This window comes from Magnolia sinica, chromosome 13 (genome assembly GCF_029962835.1).
Source record: "Magnolia sinica isolate HGM2019 chromosome 13, MsV1, whole genome shotgun sequence".
Taxonomy (NCBI): domain Eukaryota; kingdom Viridiplantae; phylum Streptophyta; class Magnoliopsida; order Magnoliales; family Magnoliaceae; genus Magnolia; species Magnolia sinica.
Window position 1 is genome coordinate 74,568,657 of NC_080585.1, and position 13,384 is coordinate 74,582,040.

Consider the following 13,384-nt stretch of genomic DNA (forward strand, 5'->3'; position numbering starts at 1 on the left):
GTTGGACTAGAGACGATGGGGATTCTGCGGCTTGAGATGTTGCGGCGTGAAAGGGCTTAAAGTTTGGCAATTCTTGGTGGGAAGGTTGATCAGAGGGAGGACCAACAGTAATGAAAGCTCTTTTTGTACGAGCCATGATGAGAGAAGTTGAAACCTGAAAAAGAATGGAGTTGAAAGTGAGCAAAGTTGAAGAAAAAATATTATAGTCTGGAAATAACTAAGGGTTGGTTGCGCGGATCGTGCAATTGAAGTTTGTTACACAGGTCGCGCAACTGAAAACCATTATGTGAGTTCGCGCAATACGTTTTACCTTGTGCGAATGAAATGCTCGTTGCACGTGTCACGGAATCAAGTCTGGTTGCACGGTTCATGTAATCAAGTGTGGTTGCATGGGAAGAAAGAAGTTCGTGGTAGCTTCGTCGCAAAAGTGAAAAGATAGGAAAATGAGTTCGGGCCGACTATTTATAGAGAACAAGGCTGAGTACGGTACTCGGGTGCTTGGTGCGCATTTCACGCAATGACTGTATGAAATTTAGAAATTTGAGAAGATTGATCCTGATTGTTTAATTCAAGGGAATGAAGAACAGATCAAGGGGGCATCTGTTGGATCATAAAATCAGGAAGAAAGATTAAAGATCAGAAATTAAACATGAAATGAGGAAATGAGAAAGCAAAAAGAGAAGATCAAGTATTTTAGTCAACTATTGCGTGGGTCACGCAACTAATAAATTTGTTACACGGATCGCCCAACTGATTCCTCTATTGCGCGGGTGGTGCAATTGATTTCGTCCATTGCGCGGGTCGCAGAACCAAGATTAGAGAGTTTATTTTGAACGACCAGATCTGATGGAAGGTGTGTCCCATGGCACAAGGATCGAGGGTTCACACATGTGAAGGCTTATAAATACCTCACTCCCCCTCTCAATTGAGGTAGAAGAAGTTTGGAAGAGGAGCAGAGCTCTGAGAGAAGACTAAAGGTGAGAAGGGAAGTAAGAAAGTGGTTGCTCGGGTTGCGCAATAAATAAATCGCTGTGCAAACCGTGCAACCAACGACTCGTTACGTAGGTCACGCAACCAAGTCACTATGTGGCCAGTTATAAAAGGGGTCAAGATGCTGTTAAAATCATCCAGTTCGACCTTCATTGCTCCAAGCTCTCCTTTACATAAAGGACAAGCTCAAAAGGGGAGAAGTTAATCAACACAACATTCCTCTTAAGGAGATGACCGAAACAACTTTTGAAATGCTGCCGAATTTGAGATTTGACATTTGAATTTTGTTAATTTCAATTTATGTACTTCAAATGATCTATCTTAAAATCAAGGGATATTAGAGGGATGTAAATGAATTCAGTAGTGATAATATGATGATTATTCTATATCTATTCTCTTTGTTACGTTCGAATAAGATAATTTCCCCAAATCAAATGCATTTGTTTGTTGTTCGAAACAAAATGGCGACTCTGCTGGGGAATATGTCGTTATTTTGATACCAACATTCAGACTATTATAGAACTTTTGTTGTAGTTTGGTATCTTTCGATGCCAAAATGGCGACTCTTAATGGGAACATCACCCCCTTCATCTCTAAGATGAATTATTTGATTCTTCAAGTACTAACTATAATTATATTTTATAACTGAAGGAATCCAACTACAAATTACAACTAATGGCAATTTTTGCAAGGAAAGTGAGCTTTCGTTTCACTGTGACCAGATTCATGATAGAATACGCACCGAACTAACTCCCAGAACACATGGTTTGACTTTCTATAAGAAAAAGTAACTGGACCCAAGTGATAGCTGGTATTGTATCTGCTTCACCTCAATCACTGGAGGGAGACAAAGGCTGGACTGTTGTGATGTCTCGCAGGGTGAGACCATAGAATACAAGATGCCCAGAATGAATCTGCCTTCGCCAAAAGTTAGAGGGTCGATAACACATAATGTAGCTAGGAGGAATCCTGAACTCATTCCTCCTGCGATACATCCTGGGCAGATAGTTCCACAGTTAATGCCGCGCGACTTCTTGGCTTTGGTCTCCCCAAGGGTCAGATGGACAAAAGAATAGAAAGGTAAGGATTATTAGCAAGTTTACCAATGTCTCTATCGCCCCAATCGTTCAATGGCAATGGAAGCATAGAGAAGTGGAATGAAACTTCATCCTCCCCTCTCTTTGTAAGTCCTATTACATTGACATATTCCCTCCCCACTCCAACTATAGCTTCGTCGAAGAGTGGAAAAGCCACAGTATATATGGCTAGAACAAACCAAGAAAATATGCCGACTACGGAACATCGTATGAATGAAATGGCAGAAGAACAAGGGCACTAATGGAAGAGTGTAGAAACCTTAGAGAAGCCTTAACAACCCTCGCACACAATGTAGCCCAGATAACGGCTCCCCCGATGATGGGCGCAATGAATGGAAAAGAAAACCAACTTGAAGACTTTCAACCATAGGGGGTAGGATCAATGGGGTCTGTCCCAACAGCAAGAACCATGACACAAGACGAGGTGAGACAAGTCGTCGAAGAAGCTGTCAGAGTAGAGAGAGAGTATGAAAATACTGGTCGTTTTAGATACCGAGTGCCATATCCAAGAGAGGTAGAAGATATCCCGTTTCCAGCTAACTCCAAACATCCAGATTTTCAGAAGTTTAATGGGGAAGGATTGCCAGAGGAACACTTAATGCACTTCATTACTAGCATGGGGAATTTTTCTATGATACCGCAATATTACTTGCAATTGTTCAGGTCATCCCTGATAAAGAAGCATTCGGATGGTATTCCAGCTTGGCCTCGGGGTCGATATGTACTTGGGTACAAATACAGGACACCTTTATGTCAAACTTCTTCTCTTCAAAGCGTGATGTTAGTATTATGAAATTGGCTTCTGTGCGGCAGAGAGAAACCAAACCGGTAGAAAAGTTTATAGACAGATGGAAGACATTGGGAGCCTCGTGTAGGCAGTTGCCGGAAGTAAAGGAATAGGTCAATATGTGTCTGAAGTCAATGGAAATGGGAATCACGTTTGGACTCACCAACGCCGATCTCAGAAGTTTCCTTGACCTAACCACTAAAGCTCATGCTGTAGAGTTGTTGACTTGAAAGATGTCAGCGTTTCACTATGAGACAGCTAGGAGGGCACCCAGTAGGATGGCCATAAATATCGTCGATCGTGAAAAGAGAAACAAAGATACAAGAGACTCAAGAGATAAGAGGCCAGAACGGAAAGAAGAATCAAATAAGCCAAGAAATAGATACAGTGGAAAAAGGCCCAAGATGCACAATTCTCACGAGGGGTTTGGGTTCGATAGGGAAGATGTTGTTCTTATGATGAACCAACTGCTAAAAGCCAGTACGATAGAATTACCAAAACCCAAGATGTGATAAGAACCAGAGAGAGATTTTACTGCTATCATCACCTGGTGCGACATCCGATGGAGAATTTTTATACATTGAAATGTATAATACAACGAATGATAGACAAGGATGAAATAGTAATTAGAAAAGAAAAGGGGTACAATGGCGACAGTTATATGCTCACGATCCGAAAAAGGCCCGAGAAATGAAAGAGAAAGAGAACCGTAAGACGACAAAGAAGGTAACGGTGATTACGTTACGATCGGGAAAGAAGATAACAAGCCCTATGAAGCAGAAAGCATGGATTATAAGAAAAGAAGTCGTTGAAAGGCAGAGCGATGATGATGAGAAAGAAAAGAAGAGTGAGATGGCAAAAGTGACCTATGATGTAGTAAGTCATTTGAAGGGCATACCAGCTCGATTAAGCATCTATAATGCGCTGAAGTTATCAGAGGAATTTTGGCAGAGCTTAGTCTAAGCATTGTCCAATCATGATTTCAGATAAACCTTAATTGCAGAGATGGAACACGAAGAGTACAATGAGCAAGAAAACTACTTATCAGTCGTTTCCTTCTCCGATGATGATTTGATCTGCGATGCAGAACATAACAGGCCGCTAATGGGTCTGCGGTGAACCTCTTACCACTCTCAATGTTGAGTAAACTAGGTTATCATTGTTCTGATCTACACCCTAATGGAATGATGATATAGGGCTTCAATTAAGATGGGCAACACGCACTTGGTAAAATTATAGTGACGCTAGAGATAGGAGAGCTTACTACTGATATTGTATGCCACATTATAAACGCAGTGACAACATACAATCTTCTCATATGAAGGCCATGGATACATCAGTACAATATTGTACCCTTTACACTGCATCAATGCTTTAAATACTGTAAAAGTGAGGTACAGTATAAAGTAATGGCAGATGCAAAGCCCTATACATAAGCTGAGGCCTTCTTTGCAAATGCCAGTTATTATAAGGGGTTCGCTAAAGAAGAAAGAAAGAATGATGAAAGAAAAGTCCTAAAGGACATTCAAGTAAAAGTGATGAAAGAAGGCACAGAAAAGGCAGAATCATCTAAGACTGCAGAAGCAAAGAAGAAATTCTATTTTGTGCCGAAACATTTGAGACAACCAGGGCAACCGCCACTAACCCTGTTCTCACCGGAACAGTTGAAAACTTTACAGTCCAATTATACAGTGCCATTGCCGTATGTAGAAAGAAATAAGCCATTTTCGGCAACTCCGGGAAGATTTCAAGTTAGGGCTAGCGCAAAATATCTAAAACCAATAGAATTTTACGCCTTAGTGGAAGCAAAGGCAGGAGAAGAGACCAAGAATAATTTGTGCTGCGATAGGCTAACATCGCAAGATCTCAAAAAATATAGCCCAGCAAGTAAGAAAATCATGAGAAACATGGGTTTTGATTACAAATAACCCATCGAATTGAATCATGGGAGAGGAATTCAAATTCCTATTAGAGTTGTTCATGAAATGAGAGGAAAATTTCAAGGATTAGGGACAGAATCATCGGTGAACATGGTTACAACTTAGCAGTTATCGGAAGGTCCTAAAATAGTCGAACATCCTGAAATGGCTCCAAAGCAATGGAAGACGGGGGGAAGCTAATGATAGACTGTTTGCGAGAAATAAACTTAGGTACGGAGGAAGAGCCGAGGAACACATTCGTCAGCGCCAGTCTTTTTGAACAAGAGTCTAAGAAATACGTTCAACTTCTCAAAGAAAATAAAGACGTATTCGCTTGGACATATGCAGAGATGCCAGGTTTAAAGCCATCCATAGTAATGCACCGATTAAATTTTTTAAAGAGAAAAGGCCGGTTAAACAAGCGCAAAGGTGATTTCATCCAGACTTGGTTCCCCTGATAGAAGAAGATGTGAATAAGTTGATAAAAATTGGGTTTATCAAGTATCCCAAATGGATATCGAACATTGTCCTAGGGAAGAAGAAAAATGGACACATCAGGGTATGCGTCGACTTCAGGGATCTGAACGAAGCCTGTTTGAAAGATGATTTTTCTCTCCCGATAACAGAATTGCTGATTGATAGTACAACTCAGTATGCTATCATGTCCTTCATGGATGGTTATACAGGTTATAATCAAATTAGGATGGCACCTGAAGATGAAGAAGCAACAACATTTAGAACTTCATTGGGGATTTAATTTTATAAAGTTATGCCATTTGGCCTTAACAATGTCGGGGCAACACATCACAGGGCAATGTAAAACATCTTCCAAGACATGATGTAAGACCCATGTCCTAGTCCGTACCATTCCGTTAGCTTCCGCGGTCCTTCCAGTCTAATTCCGACAACCTTTGCACTGTATCTGATGTTTACGTGCGATCCTAAACCGGGTCTCGCATACCTAAGTCAGTTTGAACCGAAACCTGTATCTTAGCAACCGCGTCGTCGCCGCAGTTCTAACACCGCGACTTGTGCACCGAACTGATACCCAGGCCAGGAGATGTAGGCTAGCGTTTATTTCGAAAAAACGCTGCACGTTACGAATAATGAGAGAATCTTTACGATGTCCCATCAATCAATCAATCAATCAATGTCAAGTACAACCATAACTCAAGTGCAACACCCATCCCTCCTTTTCCATAAGTCAACTCTCTCTCTCCCCTCACCATTCATCCTTTACCGAAATTTCAACCCAACCTATACCTCTCCTTACAACCAATACTCCACTCATCTCTTCATCCATTAATTCTCCATTTCTCTTATTTCTTAAAAACTCTCTCCCAAGCAATAAAATTTCACACGTCCAAGCTTCCCCCTCCCAAATGCCAAGTGTGGCCCACTTTCCTTATTATCTCATCTCTCATCCCCACCATCAAAATCCCATCAACCTCCATCAAAGATGAAGGCAAGAAGCTTAGGAGCCTAAGGAAGCAAGAAGAAGGAAGAAAGGTTGGTGATCCACCATTAAATTTGATTTTTAAGGTTCAATTGTTGTGGGACCCACTTGATGTATGTGTTATGTCAATGGAGGGCCCATAGTGGCGGGGTCCCTCCCTCCACTCCACCGATCTCTCTCTATTTCTCTCTATTTCTCTCACTCACTCTCCCTCTCTCTCTTTTCATTGTGATGGTGTGGATCCTACCAATATGTGTTATATCTACCCCATCCATTAACATCAGACGGTGTGGCCCACCCTATTAAAGGTAATGATCCACACCATCCACTATTTAGATGGACCCAATACACCTTTCTTTATATATATTATATATAATATGTATATGATATATATAATATAATATATATTGTATATATATGATATAAGATATATATTATATATTTATATACATGCAGGTGGGCCACGTACATGTGGGGCCCACCATGATGCTGAGTACATCCATGCCGTCCAGCGTCCAGAGACGCTGGACGTGAGGACGGGCGTGGCTGCATGGAGTGCGTGTACTGGCAAGGTGTGTACTTACAAGCTAACATAAAAAAAGGTGCTTTTGAGGTGAGCCACTCATGCAGGCCCAACCTTGATGTATGTACTCAATCCAAGCCCTCCATCCTTTTCTTCAGGCCATTTTAGGTGTTGAGCAAAAAAATTAGGTTGATTTGGTTTCCTGGCGGGCCATGGTATAGGAAACAGTGTTCCTACCATTGATATACTCCCTGATGCTCCTGTACATCAAAAACCACCCAATATTGGACTCGATGGGATTATACCGAGCCACAGTGACCAATGGCTAGGATGGATTCGTCTGATGTGGGCCCCACCTATCAAAAACCATCAGATTAATGGTTTTCAAAAAAAAAAGAAGAAAAGAAGGCAGCAACACCTATTACTGCCGCTGTCAGTGGGCTCCACCGTGGGCATTTCGAACATCAACGTCGTGCATTGGTTGGGCCCTTAGGGCAGTAGCCCCCTGCCAAAAATCAGCTGTATACGGAACTCAAGTGGGCCATACCATCTAAAATAATGTGAGGACATGCCTAAAACATATAAAATCACTCAGTGGGGCCTACCTGAAATTTGGATGTTGCTGAAACTTGGTTTGAACCCACAGTCAAGTGGGACACACATAATGGGTGGACTAGATTTGTGAACCACATTACGGTGGGCCCCAGGCCCACCCCCAGGTCCACGTGACCTTATAAACAGGTTGAATGATAAATAAATATTATGGTGGGCCCCCTCCCTGACCGTGTGACCCTATCAACAGGTTGTATGCCAAATGAACGTTATGGTGGGCCCCAGTCTCACCCAGGTCCACGTGACCTTATGAATAGATTGGATGATAAATGAATTTTACAGTGAGCCCTACCAGGTCCACGTGACCTTATGAACAGTTGGATGGCAAATAAACAGCACAGTCGGCCCAAGGTCCAAGTGACCTTATGAATAGTTTGGATGGCACATAACCATTATGCTAGGCCCTAGGTTTGGTGGAAAATAAACAATATGGTGAGTCCTACTTAGAACCCACTTGTGTACAAATTGTGTCCACACCTTTCATCAATGTGGACCTCTACCATGAAGTATGTGATTTATCTATGCCTTCCATCCCTATGGGACATTCCATGATGCACATGTTTCATCCTAACCGTCCAACCATTTTGGAGGATATTTTAAGGCCATGTGATAAGGCCCATCTTGGTGTGTTTGTGGGCCTTCCGTTGAGGCCCACCTTAATACATACAAGGCCCACCTTGATTTGTATAAGGCCCATATTATGAGGCCCATTGTGATGTATGCAAGGCCCATGTGACTAGGCCCATCTTGATGCATTTGTGGCCCGTCGTTGAGGCCCACCTTGATATATATATACGAGACCCATGTATGAGGCCCATTTGATGTACTGGAGGCCCATGGGTCAAGGGCCAGTAGGACATATATAAGGCCCATTGTAGTGTGATTCCACCATGGTATATGTATTGATCTTATAGCGGGCTATACCTTGGGAGCAATGATGATTTGATGTCTACATTTGTAAGGATGATGTTGGTTAAATGTCCACATTGTCACTCTCTCCCTAGGGCCCATTAAGAGGCCCATACCTGTAATGTGTAGGCCGTCTAGGCCCGTCTTCGTTTTGATCAGAGCCCATTACCACATAACATGTTTAGTATAGATTCATGATTCATGATCATACGCATCATATGTATGCCTGATGTGAGGATTGACTGATCATTACACATGCCTTTGGGTAGATGGTTTATGGACTCCCTGATAGGTAGAGTTGCCCTATATGAGCGCACGGTACGCACAGGATTGTTGCATGTCTGATGGTATGATTCATGCACTTGCATTTGTGTGATTGTGATCATTATATGCCCTAGCGACATCAGGGCCAAAGCATTCACAGACACATCGTGGGTGGCTGGATTGGATACCGGAAATATTGTTACTAAGCATCAGGGCGTCATAGATGTCCCTGGGTGAAAATCCCTAAACTCGATAGTACCAGAGGATGACTCTGAAATGGCCAAGCTATATGTCTTAAAGGGGAGGTGAATAAGACTATGCCAAATTAAAAATAAATACAGCGGAATATGAAATAAAGAATAGATAGCAATCATAGAATAAGAATGAAAAGTAACCTAAAATAGAGAAATAGAAACATAAATTGTTCTAAGGACAACCTTACGCTAAAAGCCAAAGTTTATGGTAGGACAACCTTATTTCTAGAACAAATAGTGAAACAGAAACTCAACGTAATAAAGAGATTGCAAAAATATAATGCTGAAATATAAATCTAAATTATTACAACATTCCCCACTATGCTTGAAATGAAATGATTACAACATTCACATTCACACATACATTCCACAATTCTGAATGATAAAATATAGGAAATATAAATCACACATCCACAACACAAAGAATTATAGTGGTTCGCCTGTGTGTTTACCAACTGTTAAACAACAGCTGCGCAGAATGCTACTCCACTCCTAATATCCTCACACAGGGGATATTAGCGTTCACTATCAAATAGGTTTTCACAGGTTCACCCAAAACCTTCATAATTATGTCTTTTTCAAAGGACTTACACATTTCAAAAACCCTCACTTCTGAGTTTTCTAGCTCTCCTCAGATAACCAACAACTTTCAGATTTCTCTGGCTTAATCTCAAACAAGACCAAACAATGTAAATTACACAAATTGTAAAATACCTGATTTTCTCCTTTGTTGTAGTAGCCCAGAAGAACTAAGTCAGAGTAGAGATTTGAATGTCAAAGTTCAATGTCCAATACTCACTTTATAATGGTTCTAGGTTCTAATAGATTTTAAATTAAAATAAAAGGGCTAGCTCTAATTGATTTTGATTCCAGAAAAAGGAAAACAACAATTCCCCTTTTCAGATTAGATTGGAATACATGAAACAAAATCAATTAACAAAGCTAAAGAAAGAGAATATTAAATATGCACACTTAACTTAAATGGAGAACCGACTTATCTCTTAGAAGACCGAATTAATTTAGCTTAAAGTTCTTGTTTTATTCTGAGATTCATACTCTATTTATAGGTAAGCAAATCACACCTTTGACCGGTCTAAGGACCTCTACGACTGATCGTAGAACCAACAGATATTTGAAAAATTTGAGCGCGATAAGATTCGGCAGTTTTATGACTGGTCGTAGGTGGTCTACGACTGGTTGTGGGTCTCCTACGACTGGTTGTAGATTCACACGACTGGTCAAAGCAGGTCGATGTTCAGTGATGTACATTGAGTCGAAGCTCTACGACAGGTCAAAGATGCAGTCGACACTATTCCTACGACTGATCAAATAGTCCCCAGGACTAGTCAAAGCCTAACAGAAAATTTCCAATTTTTGTAACAAACTTACGATTGATCCAGGAATTTCTTAGACAGGTCGAAGCAGTACTAGGACTAGTCAAACAAAGTCCAAGACTAGTCTTAGAACAGACCAAGCTCACTTATAGAAAACATATGAATTATGTATCCAAAATGACCTACTCTAAATGTCAACCTAAGGTCAGTCATACCTTAGGAGTAAAGTAAGGACATTGAACATAGGAGACATGTGACCTTTGAAGTCTTGATGGAGCTCAAACTTGAAAGCTTCTTGAGATCTTGAGGTAGAACTTGAATGCATCTTGAGATCTTGATAACAATCTCACTTTCTCGAGTCTTGACTTGTGAACAGTGATTATTAATCGAAATTGATCTTGAGTAGAGCATTGTTCTTCATATATGCAAGCTTCATAGTAGTGTCTTTGGCACCACAAATTTGACAACACAAGGGGCTATAAACTATGTCAATTACAGACTCCAACGTCGAGATCGAGTGGATATATGAGCGCACGAGGGTCGAATACGAGGAGGCCGCATCTCCCACTGTGTCGTGGTTGGTTGGAAAGGGATGTGGCCTTACTAGCCTGAGGGTAGGGAGAAATACTAGGTAGAGTTTGACCAGCTCATGAATGGGTCCGCTATCGACATGCTGAATAGATATTGACAGACTATTGGCCAGGCGGATAGTGAGGTTTCTTACGCTCACTTGGACCGTGCGGCTAGGAGAGCGGCAGTGCCATTTGTTGTGTACTGAACCCCGGTGATTATTCAGAATGAGAACTGTACTGATATATAATAGGGATTGGCATGCTTGAGTTGCATCTTGCATCGCATGGCCGTGTTATGGTCGATAGCATTCATATCTTGCACCGCATAGCCTTGGTACGACTGATTGCATTCATGTACTCATCACCATGATTCCACATTACTCTAACCTTGCATTCTAAGTATGCTTATATTGCGCACACACTTACACCACCCTCTAAGCTTTCTATAAGCTTATGCACGATTGATGCGTGTAGGTAACGCCAGGACGCAGACGTAACCTTTTCACAGCAAGAGCATGTAGTCGAGCTTTTGGAGTTTCCGTTATTTTATTATATTCTATTTCCCTTTCATACGCCTTGTACTTAAAAGTTTTTTATCATAGTGGATTTTGTGATGGTGTTCTTTTGGTTATTGTTCGTGGGTTATGCTTATGGTTATGCTCATTACGAATTAAATTGATATTAGAAATTCTCCTTGTAGGATCCCAGGATCGGAACCTGGTAAATGGGTGTCAGGAGCCGAGAGTAGGATTTTACGGAGGCTGTCGGCACCAGATTCGACGATTAAAAATTTTGTAAGCCCGGTTCCCGAGTTCGAGGCATGACAGAAGTTGGTATTAGAGCATAACTTGGGAATAACTAAGAATGACATCACATATTTGCTATGAGTTTACGAGGATTAGGTTCCGGATCGTAACCTTTCATTCAAGTTCCCTAACGTGCGATTCTTAAGGTTGATTGGCGTCATTGTTCTTTCTTAGGAGAGTGACCCGAGAGCACCTTGCTCCACCACTTGAGGCTCCAGCTTTACCACCTGCGCCTCCCATTCTACCGCCAGAGATCTCTGCTCCCCTACCTAAGGATGACGTTCCTCCACCTGATGCCGGTGCGGATCCAACCGTGCCCTATGAGTGCCTCGCAGTTACAGCAGATGTTGTAGGCTGTGACTGCTGCGCTTCAGGGGCAGGCACGGTTGTTTCTCCCCGGCCGAGCGGAGTGCGTGAGTGCCCTTCTTCGAGAGTTCAGACAGCTTGATCCTCCGCGTTTCCGGGGCGAGCCAGATTCGACTACAGCCGAGAGATGGCACTCCGATGTGGAGAAGATCTTCAATACCATGTCATGTACGACTAAGCAGCGAGTCCGGTTGGTAGTATTTTTTTTCCAGGGTGAGGCCAAGCACTGGTAGAGATCTGTTACCCGTGTTGCAGGACCTGATTATGTCTGGACATGGGAGGACTTTATTGACCGATTTGAGGAGCAGTACTTCCCTGACCACATACGACATCAGAGAGCACTGGAGTTGGAGACTTTGGTGCAGGAGGACATGACCGTGGCATAGTACGCGGCCCATTTTGTGGTGCTATCAAGGTTCGCGCCATATATGGTTGATGATGAGGGGCGAAAGGCCCACCGTTTTGAGAACGACTTACGTTACGGTCTTCGAGACTGTGTGATTGGGCACGAGCTCTCGACTTTTTAGGTGGTAGTGTGGAGGGCCTAGATTAATAAGACTGAGTGGGCCAGCTCGCAGAGCAATCAAGATCAGAGGAGAGGATAGAATCGGAAGAGGTAGGCCCCCTCTAGTAGCTCCTAACAGCATCGATGGCCACAGAGGTATAGGAGCCACCCACCTGCTAGAGCACCAGCAGCACCTCCAGCGCCACCCTAGCATCCGTTTATAAGGCCTTATTTTGGATGCAGTAGGATAGGGCATCGCTTGTCTGAGTGCCCTCGCCCTCATCTACAGTCACTGAGAGCACCACAACGGCCTTCACAGCAGCAACTGAGAGCACCGTAGCAGCCCCCACAGCAGCAGCGACCCTATCAGCAGCGACCTCAGCCGCCGAGACCCCAGTAGCAGCAGAGACAGCAGTACAGGCCGCCTTAGATGCAACAGCAGCATCAGGGACCTTAGAGGGGATAGACACCTCCCCATCCAGCTCAGGCTAGGTTCTACGTGGCTCAGCAGGATCCGCAGTCATTTGGAGGAGTCATTGAGGGTATTCTCTCTGTCTCCGCTTGTATCTCACGTGTACTGTTTGATTTCGATGCATCGCATTCATTCATGTCCAATGACTTTTGTCATTCGACTGGATTGCCGACAGAGTCTGCAGCGAGGGGTTACCATATCGACGCCCTTAGGGAAGACTACAATGTTGGGCCATTTCTGTTCATCTTGCCTAGTTCTGGTCGGTGATATCTTTTTACCCATTGATTTATTTGTGCTGTCGATGTTAGATTTCGATGTCATCCTGGGCATGGATTGGCTTGCTAAGTACCACGCTGTGTTGGATTGTTCCGCGAGGACCGTCACATTCTCTATACCCAGCCTGCCACAGTTCCAGTTCATTGTCGAGCCCAGAGGAGAGTCATTATCTTGCCTCATGTAAGCCCCGTATCCTAGACCATACCGTTCCATAAGCTTCCACGGTCTCTCCTGGTCGAATT

The 13,384-nt window shown here is 42.8% G+C and overlaps 1 protein-coding gene across 1 annotated transcript; it reads left to right on the top strand.

Annotated features, from left to right (window-relative positions):
- Positions 1-3,564: 3,564 nt before the first annotated feature.
- On the top strand, positions 3,565-12,886 carry LOC131224322 (uncharacterized). The gene is made up of 4 exons (XM_058219842.1): positions 3,565-3,721; positions 3,878-3,989; positions 11,698-11,936; positions 12,684-12,886. The coding sequence occupies exons 1-4, from the start codon at positions 3,565-3,567 to the stop codon at positions 12,884-12,886; spliced, it is 711 nt and encodes a 236-aa protein (XP_058075825.1).
- Positions 12,887-13,384: the final 498 nt, after the last annotated feature.